At 59.1% G+C, this 19,210-nt stretch overlaps 4 protein-coding genes across 7 annotated transcripts; 2 read left to right on the top strand and 2 right to left on the bottom strand.

The window, feature by feature from the left end:
- Window positions 1-100: 100 nt before the first annotated feature.
- LZTS2 (leucine zipper tumor suppressor 2) lies at window positions 101-9,994 on the bottom strand. 4 transcript variants are annotated; one of them, XM_049646480.1, is made up of 6 exons: window positions 7,081-7,179; window positions 4,090-4,539; window positions 2,802-3,464; window positions 2,018-2,275; window positions 1,075-1,206; window positions 101-999 (listed from the first exon to the last, which is right to left on the bottom strand). In XM_049646480.1, exons 2-6 carry the CDS (start codon window positions 4,495-4,497, stop codon window positions 523-525), a joined length of 1,938 nt encoding a protein of 645 aa, XP_049502437.1. In that variant the 5' UTR covers window positions 4,498-4,539; window positions 7,081-7,179; the 3' UTR covers window positions 101-522. The 4 variants fall into 4 exon arrangements, with proteins under 4 accessions (XP_049502437.1, XP_049502435.1, XP_049502433.1 ...); XM_049646478.1 differs by lacking the exon at window positions 7,081-7,179 and adding an exon at window positions 9,853-9,994 and having other exon boundaries at window positions 101-1,206; XM_049646476.1 differs by having other exon boundaries at window positions 101-1,206; window positions 7,081-7,178.
- On the top strand, window positions 7,098-9,856 carry LOC125933434 (proline-rich protein HaeIII subfamily 1-like). Its single transcript, XM_049646498.1, has 2 exons — window positions 7,098-7,753; window positions 9,114-9,856. Exons 1-2 carry the CDS (start codon window positions 7,098-7,100, stop codon window positions 9,142-9,144), a joined length of 687 nt encoding a protein of 228 aa, XP_049502455.1. The 3' UTR covers window positions 9,145-9,856.
- A 2,254-nt stretch (window positions 9,995-12,248) lies between the features above and the next one.
- TWNK (twinkle mtDNA helicase) lies at window positions 12,249-17,696 on the bottom strand. The gene is made up of 5 exons (XM_049646475.1): window positions 15,718-17,696; window positions 15,291-15,531; window positions 15,032-15,139; window positions 14,574-14,715; window positions 12,249-13,422 (listed from the first exon to the last, which is right to left on the bottom strand). The coding sequence occupies exons 1-5, from the start codon at window positions 16,958-16,960 to the stop codon at window positions 13,102-13,104; spliced, it is 2,055 nt and encodes a 684-aa protein (XP_049502432.1). The 5' UTR covers window positions 16,961-17,696; the 3' UTR covers window positions 12,249-13,101.
- Window positions 17,691-19,189, top strand: MRPL43 (mitochondrial ribosomal protein L43). The gene is made up of 3 exons (XM_049646502.1): window positions 17,691-17,864; window positions 17,953-18,059; window positions 18,181-19,189. The coding sequence occupies exons 1-3, from the start codon at window positions 17,734-17,736 to the stop codon at window positions 18,420-18,422; spliced, it is 480 nt and encodes a 159-aa protein (XP_049502459.1). The 5' UTR covers window positions 17,691-17,733; the 3' UTR covers window positions 18,423-19,189.
- The last annotated feature ends 21 nt before the right edge of the window (window positions 19,190-19,210 follow it).

Below are 19,210 nucleotides of genomic sequence, written 5' to 3'. Positions count from 1 at the left end.
TTTGGTCTGACTACAGCCCCTCACCCTGGGAGACAGGCTGCAGAGCTGGAACCTGGGTGTCAGACCCCAGTCCCAGCCCTGTCGCCCGACACGGGCAGGGTGGGGGCAGGCACATCTGGAGCAGCTGGCACTGTCTGGCTCTCTCTGGCTTCGGGGTAGGGGAGTGTGGAAACGAGGGAACCCCTTCTTCTTCCCAGCACCCCCCCCCCCCCCCCCCCACCCACCCCGGGCGTCTGGGATGAATGCGGTCGGCAGAGTGGCAATGGCGGCAGCTGAGGAGTGAAACGGGTGGAGTGAGCAGGAACCTCTGTGTGACAGTGAACACGGGGACCTTCGAGGAGTCCGATCTTGCTCATCCGAGTCACAGGGCAGCCCCAAGTTCTTGGCAGAGGCCCAGAGGCCTGGACCCCCGGGGGGCGGGGGACGGGCGGCTCTGGGGCCCTCAGCGGGCCTGCGGGCCCCCCCCCCCCCCCCCCCCCCCCGTTCGGCAAGGCTCCCCGCAGATCCGGGACGCCGAGGGCCCTAGATTTCGGTGGCGGTGATCTCCTCCAGGCAGATGCAGGGAGCCGGCTCGGCCAGGCCCAGGTCGGCGAGCTCCCGAGCCTCCAGCTCCAGGCTGAGCTGCTGCAGCTCCTGCTCCAGCTGCCGGTTGCGCCGGTACATCTGGATGTAGTTGTGCTGCAGCTGCTTCTGGTAGCGGATCACCTGCTCCTTCTCCGCCTGCCAGGCCAGCCGCTCGCCCTCGAAGCTGTCCCGCTGCTCCTCGCCCCGCCGCCGCTCCCGCTGCAGCTCTGCCCGCAGCCTCTCCACCTGGGCCCGCAGGCTGCCCCCGACCCCGGCCGCTGCCCGCTGCACCTTGGCCTCATCGCTCTCCGCCAGGAGGAAGGGGTCGGCGGTGGCAGGTGGCGCGGGGGGTTCCCGGAGTCCGGCGGCCTCGGTGTCCAACTGGCCGGCTTTCTCTCGCAGCCGCTCGGCCTCCTGGCGGTGCCGCTGCAGCTCCTGGGAACAGGCCTCCAGCTCCAGCTCCCGAGCCCGGGCCGCCTCCTGCAGGCCCCGCGCCCGGCCCTCACTGACCCGTAGTGCGGCTCGGGCTTCTCGCAGCGCCACCCGCAGCGCCACCAGCTCGCTGCCCTTCTGCACCAGCTCCGCCTGAGACTCCTTCAGTTGCTGCTTCAGCAGGGAGATCTCGCCTGACTTCTGGCACACCTGTTGGGGGGGGGAGGAATGGAGAAGGATGGTGAGAAGAGTTCTCCCGGGGGGTCGGGCCCTGAGATCACGCAGGGTATGTGGGGAGAGGCTCTCTGATCGTGACACCCGTAACACAGATGGGGACACTGAGGCAAGCTTAGTGATATGTCCAGAGTCACACAGCTGGTAAGTGGCTGAAGGGGAATAACGGATCCAGATCTTTCTCCTTCAGAGCAGGTGTCTTTAAACCATCGTGAAGCACCACCACCGAGCCCTGGGGACAGGCTGGTGGCAGGCCGTGCAGGAGTGGGTGCGGTTGAGGGCAGTGCCCGCATTTCCACAGGCAGGCACCGCGGTGTCTTGGTTAACAGCATAGACACTAGAGCCAGATGGCCTGAGTTCAAATCTCAGCCCTGCCACGGACTAGCTGTAATTCTGGGCTCCAGCCTTTCTGGGCCTCAGTTTCCTCAAACGGGGATGTTAACAACACCCAGCTGGCAGGGCTGTTAGGAGGATTAGAAGATCCCCCCCCTATATGACATAGAACGGTGCCCGGGGCACAGCAGTACTACGTTCTTATTCTTAACTGGTCAGGAGGCAGCGGGTGGGAACACCACTGGCTGTGTGAGCGCTAAACCCGACTGCTGAGGAGCCCCACAAGGGTGGCACAGGGAGACCCCCACCCAGAAAGGAAGGCCAGAGGGGGAGCTTCATCTCACAGAGGGGAGGGTGGGGGGGTCCTCTAGCAGTAGCAGGCCAGAGGGGGTGGGTATGGCTGGACTCCTTTTCCCAGCAGGCCCCGCTCCCTGCCCCTCCTGGTCTGGCCCACCTCCCACTTGGTCTCCTCGAGCCTCGGCCCGAGCTCCCGCTGCTCCCGCTCGAAGGTGGCGCAGCGCCGCTCCAGCTGCTCCCGTTCCTGCAGCAGCTGTGCAAAGTCGTCCTGCAGCTGCCGCTTCTCCTGCTGCAGCTGGAATACCTGCAGCTGCAGCAGCTGTTGGGCCCGCTGTGCCCGCTGTGCCTGGGCCGCACCGTCCTCCCGCAGGGCCTCGCGCTCCCGCGGCCAGTGCCGCTGCCGGTCCTCGTAAGCCTGGGGACGACAAGGCGGCCCTGGGTCCTGGCGGCTCCCCCCCCCCGCCGGACCCCGAGCCCCGCCTGCCCACAACTCCCCGGTCACCGACTGCTCTGGCGGCCCAGTGGCTGGGCTCAGGGACGGCAGGCTCCGCTGCACCGGGATAATGATCGCGACAATAATCACAACCACTTTTAGGACGCTAGAAACAATATCCATAATAGCAAGCGCTTCCGTAGGAGTTTCTAGGTGCCAGGCGTTATTCTAAGCACTTTACAGCCTTTGCCTTACTTCATCCTCATGATAAATATCTCCATTTATAGATGAGGAAACCGAGGCTCAGTACCATTAAGTATCTTGCTCAAGTCTGAAAGACAGCAGACGGTGGTGCTGGCTTCGATTCCTTACCACTCTGCAGGTTACGCCGGACAGCTGGGCTGGGGACCGCCCCCCCCCCACCCAGCACAAACAGAAATGCTCCTCGGACTCCCCAGCACCTCTGGATGTCCTGCCATGCCACCCCCATTATCACTGCTGACCACACCTGACACATGGTCACCTCACTCTCGTCCAGACTGTCCCGCAGCTGCTGCAGCTCTGCCTCACGGTCTCGGAGCTTTCCTTCCAGGACACAGTGCAGCAGGGCCTCATCCGAAGGGGGTGGCGGGGGTGGGGGCGGGGGCGGAGAGCGCTCCCCACAGGAGCCGCTGTCAGGGGAGGCCCGGGCACCGCTGCCCAAGAGCCCCCCAGCCACACGGCCTCCCAGGGAGCCTGTGCTCTTGCTGGAGGAAGACCGACCACTGTCCGAGTGGGAGGGCCCAGTAGGGGCCCCTCGGGCTGGACCCGGCAGTGCCCCCCGCCCGGGGCCGTGGGAGGGCAGGTGCCCGCCTGGGGAGCTGTTGGCTGGCTCTGCACCCCCGGTGCTGTAGGTGGGCAGGCTGGACAGTGAATTTCGGCCGGAGTCAGACAGTGTCCCCGATGGGCAGCCACTGGCCCAGCCACTCAGTGCCAGGGGTTTGTCAGCAGCCGAGGAGGAGGAGGAAGAGGAGGACGAGGCAGGGCCCCCAAACAGCTGGGTTAGGCTGCCCTGGCTCCCAGACAGTCCGGCGGCCCGAGGACCCAGGAAGCTAGGTAGGGATGGTGCCCCTCGAGGTTTGGGCAGCACTGGCTTGAAGGCTGTTGGGCGGATCAGGATTTTCTCCATGTTCTGAAATGAGGTGCCATGGGACACTGGGGATCAGCTGCCCAATCTTTCAAAGCCCTTATCATACTCCCTGCCCTCCCATCTGGGGTCCCGATCCCCACATGTTAATAATAAATGCTACCACCGGCTGAGGGCCTCCCGATGTCCTCTACATCAAGCAATTTAAAAGGTTCATCTCTTATCATTACAACAGCCATACAAGTAAAATATCATCAGTATCCCCATATTACAGATGAGGAAACGGAGGCTCAGCAAAGTCAAAGACCTCGTTCAACATCAGACATGTAGTAGTTGTGCAGTAACAGTAATTTGAGCAGCTGACATTTATTGAGTACGTTATGTGACAGGTACTAGGCTAAACCCTTACGTACATTATTTGACTGAATGCTCACAACGATCACATGAGAGCTAACCTATTACCTCCATTTTACAGATGCAGAAACTTTGGCTCAGAAAGGTTAAGTGATTTTCCTAAGGTCATGCAGCTAGAAGGAGGCAGAGCTGGGATTAGAACCCAGGTCTGGTGAATCGGGAGCCCACATTCTCTCCTCTGAATCGACCCTCAAATTCCGGCTTCTTCAGGGGCTCCTGATTCCACCCAGGCCCCAAAGGAAGGGCTGGTCCTCACCTTCTCCAGCTTTCCAGAGACAGGGATGAGCTTGGGTGGGGGGCCGCGGAGATGGGCATTGCGTGCCCGCTGCTCTCGGGCATCCTCAAGGTCACTGCTCGGGCTGGGGGGGGACTCTGTCCGGAAGTCCTCGTTGATGTAGGTGAAGCTGGTACCAGGGACGGCCTTCCTAGGGGGCACAGCTGGACACAGTGGCTCCTGTGCCTCATAGCCACCCCGTAGCAGGCCATCCTGCTGGCGGAAGAAGGTGGGCCCAGAGGGTCCGTGGTGGCGGGGAGGAGCTGGCCCCCCAGGGCAGGGCCGGCCTGAGATGAGGCTGCTCACGCTGCCCATGGCTGGAGGTTGTGGGGCAGTGGTGGCCTCAGGAGTGGGCTCCAGTGGCACTGGCAGAGTCTGCACAATGGCCATGGCGACAGGGGCTCAGGCCTGGCCAAGGGCCTCCAGGGGAACCTGTGAGCAGGGCAGGGGTGTAAGAGTCCCTTCACCTTGAGGTCCCTCCCTGAGTCCCTGAGTCCCTCTCCTGACCCCGCGTCCCAAGACAAACAGCCCCCTGACTGCCCACAACTTCCCCCTCCAAGCACTAGCACCAACCTGACTTCTTCCTGGGACCCAGACCACTGCCCAGCTCTGGTCTGAACAGGGCTAAGGACTGACTCTACAAGCAAAGATGATGATGGGATGTGAGGTCTGGTGGTTACGCAGGGCCCTTAACAGCAGAGGCCCAGGCCCCAGCCTAAACCTGCACCCCTCATGGAGGCTAGGACTCAAGTTTAGGAGGGAGCTCTCTGCCAGCTCCCAGCACATGTTGCTGGTCCCCTAGGACAGGTGTCCTCATTAGAGAGCAGTTTGGGCACAGGCAACCTCAGGGACAGAGTCAGCAGCCACTCAGATGGCATTTAGGGAATAAAGAGCCAAGGCCAGGCAGTGCCCAGCCTCCCCCAGCTGGGCCTCAGTTTCTCCCAGACAGAGAGGCAGCAAGGATGGAGCTGGCCAACCAAGAAACCCAGAGCTTTTAGGGAGCCCACAGGTGCCCTCTGGGGTCTCCCGCCTTCCAGACATGGATACAGGCTCATGCGTGTTTCCATGACAATTCCCGGCCTCACCATACCCAATCAATCAGGCCTAAAGGAGCCTACACAGGCATGCCACCAACCTCTAAGAAACCATGCGGCTTTAGACATTCCCCAGAGTAACCCGGAGGGGATGAGGGTAGAAGCCCCACCATCACCTTTGGCAGCTGCTCTAAGATCTCATTTCCCTGGAACCCAGGGAAGAGGGCTCCACCTCCCCAGGCTCTGCTCCTTCCTGGAAGCGGACAGCAAGTCTCCGCCCGGAACTCCCTCCCCAGTCCTGAGGCCGAAGACCAGGACTCAGGCATCTGCTGAAATCATCATGCAGAGCGGGGGCCAAGAAGCGGACAGAATCGAGTCGGAACAGGAGTGTGCGTTTGTACTCATCGGTGTGTGTCGGGCTGCGCACAGGCGCATGGAAATGAACTTACTTCGCGTGTATGTGAAAATGTGTGAAAACGCGAGTGCATCTGAGTGTATGTATGTTTGACTAGAGGTATGAGTACATTCGTATATTCGTATGTGTGAGTTCATATGTGCACGAGTATGTGCGTGCCTCCGGATCACTCTCAGGAAATACGTAAAAGTGGTAACTGCATATGTAGTAAGTAAATTTGTGCTGCATGAACGTGACTGAGAGAAGAGAACATCTTTGGATAGATGTCCATTCACATGTTTACGTGGAAACTGCATACGAACAGGGAAGTGAGTGTGCACAAGCGGGTGCAGAGCAGTGTGTGCACAGAGCATGTGTGAGAGTGGGTGGGAGCCTGGGTGGCGAGCAGGGCCACCTAGGTGAGCAGAAGCCTGGTTTCTGTCACTCATTCGAGTGTGGGGAAAGGACAGACACATTATCTGACTCTTTTGCCGGGTCCGTTCCCCTTCTTTCTTGCTTGTATCGCACGAGGCTCCCCCTCCACTCCCCACTCAAGTCAGGAGACCATGAGAACCGGGAAGGTATCCAGACTGAGCCTGGAAGCGGGGGTTGGGGGGGTGGGGGTGCGCTGAGCCCATCGGCAAGTGCCAGCCCGGAGCCAGGCAGCCAGGGCACCGCCTCTCCTGCCCTCTCCCCCACCACTCCAGGGCACAGAGAAAGCTGTGGGGTTAGGGGCTTCTTAGGGGGCAGTGGAGGCTGGCACCTCTGTCTGCATTTGCCCACTTCAGTGAGCACTGAGAAAGTGAGAAGTAAGGGGAGGAGACAGGCGGACTCAGAGAAAGACAGGGGCCCAAACGACCAGAGACAAAGACTCAACAGAGACCCCAGGGTCAGGCAGACAGGGAGACAGGCTGAACCAGTGAGCCCAGGGACCTGAACCCCACAGAGCCAGGGGCCCCTAAACCCAGAAGAGACATGAAAGCTGGGCCCCGAGAGTCAGACGCCCAAGGAGCCAGAGCCAGGCCTCTGGAAAGCCAGGCCCAGCCAGCCGGGCTCCAAGAGCAGGAGCCCGAGAGAGGAGGGGCAAGTGGAGGCTCCATTTTGAGAAACGCGTTGTGTCTGTGGGAAAGGGAACCCCTGGCTCTCCCAGCACTCCTTGAGTAATCACTCTGGCCCAGAGCACGCACACCCCCTTCGTGGGCCGGGGGCAGCCGGGTGCTGGCTTCGGCCAGGGCCCCGGGCAGGTCTGGCTAAGCCCAACTCCCGCAGACCTGTTCTGGGGGCTGAAGAGTTGGGGAAAGTCTCCCCCCACCAAACTCCAAGGACTAGTCAAGCGGGATCGAGTCTGGGATCACGAGTTCGCATTCCGCGATAGGAAGCCAGGAGCCCCCAACCCACCCTCCAGGGCCCCCCGACACCCCCCCCCTCCCCGCCTCTATTAAGTGCGGGCGGCTGGGGGACGCCTCCTCCCCACCCGCCCACCGCCGCGCACAAGTTGGGGGCGCCCCCGGGTCGCCTCCCAGCCCGGCCCCCCCTCCCCCTCACCTCCGCCGCGCCGCTCCATGCTCAGCCCCGGGCCGCCCCCAGCGCTCCACAGGCGCGCCGCCCGGCTCCAGCCCGCGCTCCGCCACTCGGAGCCGCCCGGCCCGGCCCGGCCCCGCCTCCGCGGCGCCCCTAGCCCGGCCGGCCCCCGTCCGGCCCGAGTGGGCGGCGCAGCGCGGGGGAGGGGTCGGAGGGGCGTCCCCGCCCCGGGCGCGGACACGCGCAGGCACCCCGCGTCACGCGAGGCCGACCAGGCGCACGCGGGGGCTGCGCCGGGGGACCCAGGATCCCCGTCCCCCCGCGCCCCCACTCCGAGAGCCGGTCGGCTCAGGACTCGGCCGCGGCCGCGGGTCACCCTCTACCCCTACCCGGGCCCCGGGGCCAGCGGCAGCTGGTCATTGTTCGAGCACAAAGGGCCGGGCGCCAAGGCGGCCGCCCTTCCCCCTCCGCTTCTTCGGTCGAAGCCTCCCCCGCAAGACACACTCTCCGGCTTCGGAGTCCAGAGCGAGACGCCGAGGGTCGGCTGCCCCTCCCCCGCCCCAACCCCTGCTACCGGGACCCTGCGCCCCAGGATGAGTCGGGGGCCGAGGCTCGCGCCGGGCCTGCCCCCCACCCCCAGCGGTTGGTGGAGGAATATTTGGACTTGCGGAGGCGGCGCCACCTGGCGGCGCATTCGGTGAATACACTCAGTCACCCCCCGCCCTCCACCTTGGGGGCCTCTACACGACTCCCCGGCCCTGTACCCTCTCCTGCGCGAGCCCAGGCCTGTCTCAGGCGCGGCTCTCTGCTCCCCAACCTTCCCTCAGAATCATTTAAGAAGGAGGTCATTGCTGGGAGAGAGGCGCAGCCCCTGGTCCCCCAACAATCACTGGGGTGAGCCGGTCCAAACCTACACCAGCCTCACAGCTGACAACATTCCTCTGCCTTCTCAGGGTCGCAGATATTCTCACCTTCTGGCAAACACCACAGTCTTCATAACACCCACACGACCTTTCCCACATGCAGTCCCACGCAGCCACAATCACACAGTCTCATCCATCACGTGGTTCCACGCTCCTTTCCATAATCTTTCAGGCCACCGCACACACAGACATACTCCCTGTCACAAACCTTGTTGTGCACAGTCTTTCACAACTCAAAGTCCTTACTACCGACTCACGATCTTAAATAGGCTTCCTCTCCTAAGCATCTTTCACACATTGGTGGTCTCATTCACAGTCAGACAACTTTCATAAACAGTGAGTTTCACAAACATTCTACCACACAGACTTTCCCCGAAGGGTCTCTGTGCCCCAGTCAGGTCAGCTGATGCCCACACCCCTGGACAAGAACAGCTTCCCACCCCCTACTTGCAACCCCACCCCCAAGGCCAAGGCCTGCCAGAGCTCCTCTGCCCCAGGAAGGAGCATCCCCCCCTTCCAGGCCACAGCCCTGGCCAGCTCTCAGCTCTATTTTTAGCTCTATGGAAAGGGTTGTTTTTCTTTCTTTTTCCCTGGAAAGGGAGACATAACCCAACTACCCTCAGGCTCATCCCAGACCCTGAGCCTTACAAGAACAGACTGAGCCCCCCCTCCCCAATAGAGACCCTCTCCCCTGGCCTTGCCCTGATCCCAGCCTCTTGGGGCACCAGGAGCCTCCTCCCCTTTCTGGCAGCCAGCCCAGAAGCTCAGGCAGCAGCTGGGCTCAGCATGTGTGTAGGGGTGGAGGGTGGGGCGGTGAGGGAGGCAGAAGGCCGCTGCCCACTCCCTCATTCCCTGGGGGAGGGGGCTCATCCTCCCTTCTAGGGGAGGGAGATAGGCCCACTCTTGTATTTAGGGACATTTACCCTCATGCATTCTCCGGGAAAGGGCTCCCACCCTCGCAGGAGTGGGCTTTCTGCTCCTACATTGGGGGGAAGAGCTCCCAGTTGTGCAAGGAGGGGAGTGGTAGGAAGGGGACCCACTGGGGCTCAGGCAGCTGCTCCCCGGACTGGAGGTATGGGGCAGGGGCTGCTGTACACTGCCATCAAAAATAACTCCCTTCTTCGATACCTTCAGGGATGAGGGCACCACGAACATGTTCGGGTGAAGGAAGGAGAGGAGCCCAGGTCACCCCACCCAGTGCAAGTCTCCAGTCCTGCGCTACCCGGACTCCAGGGGGCGTTCTGTTCCCACTTCTGTGGGAAGGTTTAACACTTTTCTGGAAGGAGAATGGAATACTGCTCGGCTGGAGACCTTGCAGACTCGCCCAGGACTGGGGAGGGAGGTCCTCGCCCTGATGCGCGGGTGGGGGAGCACAGCCCACTTGTCTGCGAAGCGATCACGTGCTCGGCGCCTGTTTACGTCTTAGTCTTCACCTGTGGGCGGCCAGGAAGCAGGAACCTCGGGAGGTGTCCCACCCGTCCCGCCCCCGTCGGCGGTCACAGGGCAGCCCTTTATCTCCAACCCCCGTCAAGTGCGCGACAGCAGAGCGCTCTGTCCGCTGGGGGTCCGTGCGGGCCAGTGGCGCTGCTCCAGGGACTGCAGGGGTAATCTATGGGGCGCGTCCTTTCCTGAATGCACGTGTGTTCGTGTGTCCCAAGTGCGTGGGTCTGTGTGCGCGCGTGTGTGTGCCCGCTGGTGTGAGTTTGTGTCGGTTCCCTGCTCAGACTCCTCGCCTGCGCCCCGCCCCCGTCCCCCAGAGTGGGGACCCCTTTCTCACTCCAGTCCCCGGCTTCCCCAGATCGGGAAAGTTCGCTCCGGAGCCGGGATGTGTGGAAGGCTGGAGTTCCGATACCTCCGTGTCCCCACCACTCACCCAGCGCCACCTGCGCCGCCGCTCCAGCTCCCGCCCAGCTCTTGCTCCAGCGCGGGCACCTCCTCGCCGCAGATCCGCCGGCTCCCAGCCAGCTCCGGGCTCCGGACTCCGGGCGCCCGCCTGGCCGGGCCTGGTGGAGCGGGGCGGGGCGGGGCGGCTGAGGCCGCGCCCCCGGCCCAGGAGGGGAGTGGTCTGCCCAGCACCCCCTCAACAGCCGACCCGGTATGCAGCCCAGCAGTAGCTCAACGGTGGCCTGAGGCTGCTCCGCTGGCCTCCGACTTCACAGCCTTCTGGATTTGGCTTTCGACCTGGGAAAGGGGCGAGCAGCACGTGACCGAGAGCTAAACTACCTGGGTGCCCTAACCAAGTTGGCGATAGGGCTTTACTGCCACCTGCCCGGCCCTGTGGGGAGCCAAACCGAGTCCACTCTCAGCTCCTTCCCTAGGCACCGGGAAAACCCCTAGGAAGCAGACAAAGGAGGCTCAGGTTTCACCAAAACAGACCCCGCCCCACCCTCGGGTCAGAGCTGCCCTCGCACAACTACCTTCCCCCTCCCCCGGAGTAGGTGTCTGCCCAGGTGAGTGTGCTTGCCAGTTCTGGCCCCCCACAGAGCAGGGGCCAGGCTTCCCTTAGACTCATAAAGTTCCACCCACAGGCACAAACAGGAAGTTGCCTTGTATTGCAGGGAGGCACCTAGGGCTCCCTCCCTCCATGGCACCCGAGGCGGCCACACTCGCAGCCTGAATACTTGGGCAGCGGGAGTGCAGTGAATTTAGTCCCTTCTCAAACCCATCTGCAGTAACGAAGCTGCTGGAGGACTGAAGCTGCCCCCCTCACAGACAAATGTGACCCGGAATCTGAGAGCTGCGGATCCAGCTGGACCCTGCTTGGCCAGGTCCTTCCTGAATGCTCAAGGAGATTCTTAATATCCAATTGGACATAGGCAGAACCAGGGTAATTTGACTTAATCTGCTCTGGTTGGGTACAGGGACAGTGGCTCCCAGGGATTCCCCCACTGCTTTCTAGGCTCCTGGGACTCTTGAACATACTTTGGGCTAATCTTGATGTGAGGAGTTTAAGACAGGGGTGCAATGGAATGTGTTTGTGTAGGGGGAGGGCTGGGGGAGCATTAGCTTCCCCTGCCCCCCATCATTATTCTCGTTTGTGCCGGGCAGGGAGTCTGCTAGGAGGGTGGGCCAAGACAAACAGGCAAGTGTGTGTCTGTCCCTCTATCCCCAATTCACAGGGACCTCTGGGATTTCCTGAGAACTCACCAGGAGTTCCCAGTAGATCAGAATGTGGGATGTAGAACCCACATCCTTAGAGGTAGGACTGACCTGGTGGTGTGCATCTGGAAGGCATGGCTGACGTTGTTATAGACCCTGGATGAGGCCTAGACCAGCCAGCGGCTGGGAATGATTACTGCGGGATTAGGAGGCCTGGCTCCAGCCAGTCTGGGAGACCCCCAAGAAGGGAGGCCCTGGAGGAACTACCCCCTCCCTCCCCCACAGGTTCTTCCCCAGAGAACAGCTTTGTTCCAGGGTCTATTTCAGGAGTCAGCTGTAGCCATAGTTCTCACACCCAACAGACCAGAGAGCCCAGAGCCTTCCAGAGGGCCCCAGAAGCCCGCTTAGGTGGACTGGGGGAACCTGATAAGGCAGCCCTGCCTGGAGCGAGCAGGAAACCTCCGCCTACCCTTACAAAAGGCTTCTTCCCAGCTCCCTCAGGACACCTGGCATTCTGACCACTCTTGCATGCAAATCTAAAGGGAAAATAGGGCTTAAGGGTATCAGAGGAAGTGAGATGGAAAAGTGCCATCATTTAGAACTATTTTTCACAAGTCTCTTACATGACAATCCCCTTCAGTACTTGTTAAAGATGAGAAATCCTGTAACTTTTCTCAAACCTCTAGAATCAGAAACATCTGTGTGTGTGTGTTGGGGGGGAGGGGAGTAGGCCCTAGGTTCTTCATTTTTAAAGAATCCTAGGAGTTCTGACACATACTGACATAAGACAAACACTGAGTGTACAAGGATGAGGAAAATGGATGGGGAGTCCGATAAGAAGGCAGCATGCGGAACCCGCACTCAGGTCAGTGAGTGGCTCGTATCACTGAGGGACAGCTGGTCAGGCAGGGCCTAGACATGTGGCCCAGTGACCCACACCTGTGCCAGGGATCACATGGGGATCTTCAGGGAAGATAAGGATAAAGAGACACCATTCTGTCATCCCTAAGCCAAGAAGAGGTATAAGGGGTTGTGTGGGTGAAGGCCCTTTAATGCCCGTTTCCTTGGGAGTGCACAGCTAAGACTCCCTATTGAAAGCAAGAGGAAAATCCAGTTCTAGACTGGGGAGACACCTGGTGGACAAATAAGAAAAAACACAGAAACCAAGGCAATGGAAAAACTGTTTTCAGTAAAACTAGAAAAGGCTCTACAAAAAGTCATGACTGTCCACCCCAGTGGTCTGAGGTGACAGAATATGGAATCTGTGTCCATGTGGCAGGCACTCTGGGCTCTGCTTCCTTCCATGGCTCTCTGGCCAGCTTCCACCTTTGGGGCCCTGATACTACAGGGTCAAGCACCTAGGATCCAATCCCACCTCATGGCAGGGTCCAGAATGGGCCAGAGAGGAGTCTGGTACCCACCATGTCACCCTTTGGCTCCACAAGCCTAGGTTTGTTTGGCAAGAAGTCCTCTATTCCCTTCTATGTTCAGGGGGCCTGAACCCACTGCTTTGAACTCAATTTGCTCATTCCCACCTCAGGGCCTCTGTATCTCATTTCCGCTCTGCTTGGATCCCTTTCTCCAGATGTTCACACGGCTCAATCCTAGTCCTTTAAGCCCCATCTCCGATGTCCTCTGCTTAGAGATATCTGTTCCGACCCTAATCTACACTAGGCTGTACATATTGCCCTGTTTTCTTTTCTTCATGGTGTATCTCACTGTCTAAAAATACGGTTTGTGTTTGTTCATTATTTCTCTTGTCTTGCTTATCAGACTGCAGGTTCTAGGGAGGCAGGGAGCTCATCTGTCTTGTCAGCGCTGTATTCCCAGGACCTAGAACGAAGCCTGGCACACAGGAAGTTCTCAAGTCTCTCACTATGGAACTCTGCCCTAGGTTAGGCCCTCCGTGGAGGACCCCTAGCTTAGGCCCACAGGACAGAGGTAGTCTTGGCAGAGGGCTAAAAAAGTCTATGCCCCTGCCTGTCCGGCCAGGCTCATTTCAGTGTCCGGCTCTGAACGGCCTTCACCTGGAGGGCCTGGAGGGGTCTGGCTGGCAGGGTTGGTGGGCCTGATCCAAGCAAGTCTCAGAGTTCTGGGGCACAGCCCCCTTTTTGCCAGAAGAGGGCTTTTTGGTCGCTAGCCCATTGTCATCCTTGACCTTCTTGAGCCGAGCCTTGCTCTTTGGTGGTATGGAGAAGGTAAGAGAGCTCTTGTTGAATTCAAGTGGGAAGACACCTACGTCTCCATCAAAGCGGTTCTTGGACACCTGCAGATACCGTTTCCCTGGACCAGTTACCAATTTCCTGTCCTGTAGGATCAGAACGTTGTCCGCTTCCTGGCTTGCCTGGGGGATGGGGGCAAAAGGAGGAAGGAGCAGTGAGAAGACATATGAGAAGTAAAAAGGAAGGTTGAGGGTCCAGGGAAGAATGGCAAAGCCATGGACTACTGACCACAACCTGGGGCCACCTGAATCCTTTAGTTCCTTGACTACTCACTGCTGCCCTAGATTCTGTACACGCCATTCCCTCTGATTGTAACTTTTCCACAGCCCACCACCCCACTCAACCCCTGCTTCTTATCACTCAGGTCTCTATCAGAATGTCACACTTTAGGGCACCTGGGTGGCTCAGTCGGTTAAGCGTCCGACTTCGGCTCAGGTCATGATCTCGCAGCCCGTGAGTTCGAGCCCCGCGCCGGGCTCTGTGCTGACCGCTCAGAGCCTGGAGCCTGTTTCAGATTCTGTGTCTCCCTCTCTCTGACCCTCCCCTGTTCATGCTCTGTCTCTCCCTGTCTCAAAAATAAATAAAACGTTAAAAAAAAAAAATTAAAAAAAAAGAACGTCACACTTTATCAGAGACCATTCTTGATCCCCATAAACAAAGAACGAACCATCATCTTCCCGCTTCTGTGTTACTCTCTTCCCTAGCTCCATGTCTGTTCCATTGTGGCACAGTTTGTGCTCCCCACCCTGTATGCCCTGTGCCCAGCCGGCCTGCCATGTAACAGGCACTCAGTGTACCCCTGGAAGCTCCAGGACTGGGCTGGTCCCGCTGCCCAGGAGGCCCTCCCATTTATTCGATTATTTAGCACTTACTGTCTGCCAAAACTCAACCTAACCTTTGTTGACACCTCCTCTCCCCAAATAGGTGAAGAAGTCTCCCCAGATGTCCCAGGCTGACTCAGATGTTTCGCGGCTCCCCCAATGCCTGTGTTGCCTACTGTAGCTCTTATACTGAGTTATAATCACGGTCTTGCTATTTTCCCCACTGGATGATGTGAGCTCTTAGAGGACAAGGAGGGCAAAGGACCAACTATCATCAGCCTTTATATTCCCAGCACACGTATTCCTCATGTCATGGCCCGAAGGCAGTGACAGCTGTCTCCTGCCTCTTCTAAGTGGACAGTCAAGATGATTTAAGGCTGAGTGAGGGCCATCCCTGGTCACACCTGCCCCCTCTACCCTCCTAAGCTTGGGCTCCTCTAAAAGCCACTCACTTTGGCTGAGCCAAAAATGGACGCTGTCTGCAGTTCCTTATCGTCATCCTCCTTCCGGGGGTGAATGACCAGTGTCACGTGGCAGCTATTGTCTGTTGCAAACTTTCGAAAGGCCCCGACGATGTAGTCTTGAGCTGCAATCCTGCCCCCACCCCAACAAAGTGAAGAGGTTATCGGACACAGACAGAAGCACAAGAGCGTACACACACTCTTGATTCATTCGCATCTCCCCAGGCCACAGACCCACACTACTTCACTCTACCCAAGAACTCACACTTAGGCTCCTCTCCATACGTCCCACTGCCACAACCCACACGTCTGTGAAGGCAGAAATACACACAGGGTGGTGTGTACCGGCACACAGGTCAGACATCAAGAACACAGCGTGTGCCTAAGGGCCGGCTGCCTACGAAGACACGCGTGTTCAAGTGTGTTCCAGTTACACAAGAGGGTGTCACCTGTCTGTGGACAGCGGCTCGTGCCCCATCATGAACTGCAGATTGTCGATGACCACATGACAAATGTCATACACGTATACTGCATGTTGCATTGTGTCTATCACAGTCCTGGGAAGAGGAAGAAGCAAGGAATTCAAGAGTCAGTTACAAGCAGTCTCTAGACCATCCCAGCAGAGAAGCCAGCATTCCTGAAAATTCTGTTGGGGATCTGTTCTCCTGCAGTCCCATTCTCTGAAAACCCTCGGCCCTGGAATCTCACCTGATGCTCTGCTGCCCATGGAAAGTCATGAAATAGAGAGGCAGGTCCTCAAAGCGGTCGGCCCACTCATCGTATTTGTCCAGTTGCTCTTCTAGCCGCCCCACAGCGAACTGTGTCAGCATGACCCGGGCGAGTCTCACGTTGCTGATCTCAAAGCTACCCCATAGCGTGTTTACCCCCTGGGTACACAAATCCAGGGCATACTCACTGATGAATGTGGTCTTCCCACTGCCTGTTGGCCCTGCAGGGGGTTGAATACAGACCTGGGTAAGGGAGGAAAGTTCTACCCTTAAAATTAAGACCCGGAGCAAGGGTTTCAAAGTTGGGAGAAGCCTCTTCTTTAACATTTGCCATGGCCCAAACCCACATGCGTTTCACCACCTGATCCTCTGCCTCTTACCCCAAGAAGTGATTTCCCAAGGCTCACCTGTGAAGACTGTCAGCTCGCCCTTCCGATGTCCCTTCAAAAGACGATTGAGGTCTGGGAAGCGGTTCCAGCGGATGCCAGCTGCCTGCTCCACATTTGACAATTCTCCTAGCACCTCCTCCCGAAGCTGCCGGAAAGACACGATCGACTTGTGCCAGGCGGGCAGGGCGGTACGCAGAATACGAGAAAGACTTAAGCCTCGGTTCAGGGCCTCCAGGGGCCGGGGCTGCCGGTCTCCAGGCCGCACCAAGGAGCATCGCTTGGGATTCAGTTTTCGGGCAAACAACTTGGCAGCTTCCCAGGACCGAAGGTCATCTCCTAGCCAGAGCACAATACGTCGAAACTGTTCGAGGTAAGGGAGCAAGGCAGGGGGTAAGCAGGCTGTTCCTCGGGGTAGGGCAAGGGTGGGCAGCCCTGTGGATTGGTTCAAGGCCAGGCTGTCCAGCTCACGACTCGTCAGTACCACCTCAACATCTCGACGACTGATCAGTGGTAATCCAAACAGATTACGGTAGACCCCAGGCCGGGGAATGGTGGTTTCCTTGTAGTGCACTCCATCTCCCTGGCCTTCAGCGCCTAGTAGCTTCAAGCCTCGTAATCCCAGACCTCCAGGGGAGAGCCAAGGGAAGACAAGGCTGCGAGCCGGCCGCAAATACCGCACATTGAAACGCCTGAGCGTGTCATCTGTCACTCTGGTAAGGCCAAACATCACACGAGCCAGCTGGGCCTCCTCCGGCTCAGGCAGCTCCCAGAGAGGTACAGCTCGGTCCCAGATCCTCCGGACCTCCTCACTGTCCTCCACTTCTGGGGCCTCACTGAGCAGGACTCCCTCTCTGGCCCCATCTCCTCGTCCCTCCACACTGGCCTGGAAGTCTTCCCAGCTCCCCTCTGCTAGACTGGTCATGCAGAGAAAGCGGCCTGTGGTCTTGTCAATGAAGAGGCTGAAGGAAGCAGTAGCACCATTCTGGTCCTTGAGCGGCAAGGCCTTTACAAAGGGGCTGGGTGCCCGCAGGCAGCTGTGGCCATCTTGGAAGGGGATCCCACGTGCCCGCAAATATTGGCGGATTTCAGTTGCAGTTACAGGCAACACTGGCACCTCCAAGGCTGGGAGAGCCTCCTTCCTGTACCGTCTTCGGGGAGGGCCTGGGGCCAGGCTTCTGGGCAGGCCCCTGCGACCCATCCACTCCCCACGCAGCGGCAGCAGGATACGGAGGGGGTACCCACCTCGAAGGAGTATCCACATTCCTAGTCAAACCGAGGAAGTCACTACTTGGAATGCCTTCCGTGCCTTGTTGGGGGGGGGGGGGGGGGCTTCGCTAGGTCAGACCCCAGGGATCCTCGGCGCAGCACTCTACAGAGCCCACTGGAGGTGGTTTCTTTCTTCCAACTTCTCCCTCATAAACATCTCTCTGAATCCTCTTCAGCCCCTGCGCATTGCTACTTCACATCTATGGCCATCTACAGGACCCTTTCACGTCCGTGGGCTTCTATCTGGCTCTCTGTCTCCATGGCCCTGTGCAGCCACCTCACCTCTACGACCCTCCACACTGCCCCTCACCGCTGTGCCTTGCCTAGATCATCTCTTTACCACTTCCGCCCCTCCAGGGGATCTCCTGGTCGTCCTCATCTCTACCGCCGCCTGAGCCCTTCCTGGCCTCAAGGCGCTAGCCCCCAACTCGAGGCTCTCCTCGCCGCTCCTTCCTTCAAAGAGGACTCACCACAAGTAGAGCGCCACCCGGCGGCTCCCGCCAGACCCCGCGCTCACCTCGCCCCCGCGCCCGGGTCCTCCCTCGACTCTACTGCCAAGACCTGTGCCGCTTGCGACCGTGGCCGCGCATCACCACCTTCCTCTCGCCCCTCTCGACCGCAACGTGGGTCACTGTCCCACACCCCGGGCCATGACCGCGGAAGCAAAACTCCCCGGCCGCGTGTGTTCCCGGAACCGGAAGTCCCGGCGTTCGTCCCGCCCCCGTCCCGCGAGGTTGGGTTGGGCTAGGCTGCCTGGGCGCTGTAGCCATGACGGCGCGCGGGACCCCGAGCCGCTTTCTGGCCAGTGTCCTCCACAACGGTTTGGGTCGCTACGTGCAGCAGCTGCAGCGTCTCAGCTTTAGCCTCAGTCGCGATGCGCCCTCGTCCCGCGGCGCCAGGTGAGCCGGGCGCAGGGCGCGGGGCGCTCTCGGGGCAGAGTCGCCCAGGGTCGGGGGTCGCCGTGCTTACTCTTCTGGGCTTCCTCAGGGAGTTCGTGGAAAGGGAGGTGGCAGACTTCGCCCGACGGAACCCGGGGGTCGTAATATACGTGAACTCGCGGCCGTGCTGTGTGCCCAGAGTAGTGGCCGAGTACCGTGAGTGGGGCCGGACGAGGGCTGGAGGGCGGCATCTGGGGGGTGCTCCGCCGGCTCGCCTTCCTCTCGTCTTACCCTGATCCATCCGCTTCCTCTCCCCCCACCCCCTCCCTTCGGCCAGTTAACGGGGCTGTGCGCGAGGAGAGCATCCACTGCAAGTCAGTGGCGGAGATTGCGACGCTGGTGCAGAAACTGGCGGACCAGTCGGGCTTGGAAGTGATCCGCATCCGTAAGCCCTTCCACACGGACAGCCCTAGCATCCAGGGCCAGTGGCATCCCTTCACCAACAAACCGACAACGTTGGGCGGGCTGCGCCCGCGAGAAGTCCAGGATGCCGCCCCAGCCCAGGTGCAAGTGCCATGAAGAGTTACCCCAACAACTCCAATCCCAGGCTTTGGACTCTTGCCCCAGTGGAGGTGGTTCTTCCTCTCTGGTTCAGGGGATTCCAAGCCCACGCCGGCAGATGGAGCCCACCAAAAGGGAAGTTGACGCCAAAGCTTTTGCTTGGGATAAAGAAGAGCTGCTTGTCTTCGTTGCATAGGAGGAGGGGCAGTGACTTTGTTAAGTCTCCTAATTATCGCCCAGTTGACATCCTTGAAATCTGATTCTTCAAGGATTTTATAGGCTTTTATTTCTCTGTAATCCAGACTGATAATAGTGATCTCAAATCCAGGTGTGGGGTTTCAAGACTGGCTTCAGAGGAATCTCTGATGTCCCAGTTCTTTCTTTCTTTTTTTTTTTTTTTAACATTTATTCATTTTTGAGAGAGAGACCGTGTGTGTGTGTGTGTGTGTGTGTGTGTGTGTTTGTGAGAGAGCGGGGGAGGGGCAGAGAGAGAGGGAGACACAGAATCCGAGGCAGGCTTCAGGCTCTAAGCTGTCAACACAGAGCCCAATGTGGGGCTCAAACCCACAAACTGAGATCATGACCTGAGCCAAAGTGAATGCTTAATTGGCTGAGCCACGCAGGTGCCCCTCCCATCCATGTCCTATTTCTGCAACCATTGAACTAGAGAGAGCTAGCACCTTAGATTCTGCTGTGAACCTGGCATTAGGACAGCCACTTTACATCCGTGTAAATGTTTAGATTAGAAAACTGAGGTTAATAAACTTGCCCAAAGTTACACTTGAGATCTTCAAAAATATGTGTAT

The sequence above is a fragment of the Panthera uncia genome, chromosome D2 (assembly GCF_023721935.1).
Source record: "Panthera uncia isolate 11264 chromosome D2, Puncia_PCG_1.0, whole genome shotgun sequence".
Lineage (NCBI taxonomy): Eukaryota > Metazoa > Chordata > Mammalia > Carnivora > Felidae > Panthera > Panthera uncia.
Note: the sequence above shows the minus strand (reverse complement) of the source record. Positions and strands in the feature narration are given on the sequence as shown.

Excerpts from the sequence above, each read along its gene's own strand:
- TWNK (XM_049646475.1), bottom strand. The coding sequence starts at position 16,960 with ATGTGGATACTCCTTCGAGGTGGGTACCCCCTCCGTATCCTGCTGCCG. Across the intron at positions 15,532-15,717 it reads CGAGCTGACAGTCTTCACAG|GGCCAACAGGCAGTGGGAAG; the intron begins GTGAGCCTTGGG and ends AACCCCCTGCAG. Across the intron at positions 15,140-15,290 it reads CATGGGCAGCAGAGCATCAG|GACTGTGATAGACACAATGC; the intron begins GTGAGATTCCAG and ends TCCTCTTCCCAG.
- MRPL43 (XM_049646502.1), top strand. The coding sequence starts at position 17,734 with ATGACGGCGCGCGGGACCCCGAGCCGCTTTCTGGCCAGTGTCCTCCAC. Across the intron at positions 17,865-17,952 it reads CCCTCGTCCCGCGGCGCCAG|GGAGTTCGTGGAAAGGGAGG; the intron begins GTGAGCCGGGCG and ends GGGCTTCCTCAG. Across the intron at positions 18,060-18,180 it reads CAGAGTAGTGGCCGAGTACC|TTAACGGGGCTGTGCGCGAG; the intron begins GTGAGTGGGGCC and ends CCCTTCGGCCAG.
- LZTS2 (XM_049646478.1), bottom strand. The coding sequence starts at position 4,497 with ATGGCCATTGTGCAGACTCTGCCAGTGCCACTGGAGCCCACTCCTGAG. Across the intron at positions 3,465-4,089 it reads TCTCTGGAAAGCTGGAGAAG|AACATGGAGAAAATCCTGAT; the intron begins GTGAGGACCAGC and ends ACCTCATTTCAG. Across the intron at positions 1,207-2,017 it reads TCGAGGAGACCAAGTGGGAG|GTGTGCCAGAAGTCAGGCGA; the intron begins GTGGGCCAGACC and ends CCCCCCCAACAG.
- LOC125933434 (XM_049646498.1), top strand. The coding sequence starts at position 7,098 with ATGCTCAGCCCCGGGCCGCCCCCAGCGCTCCACAGGCGCGCCGCCCGG. Across the intron at positions 7,754-9,113 it reads GCCACCTGGCGGCGCATTCG|GGATGAGGGCACCACGAACA; the intron begins GTGAATACACTC and ends CGATACCTTCAG.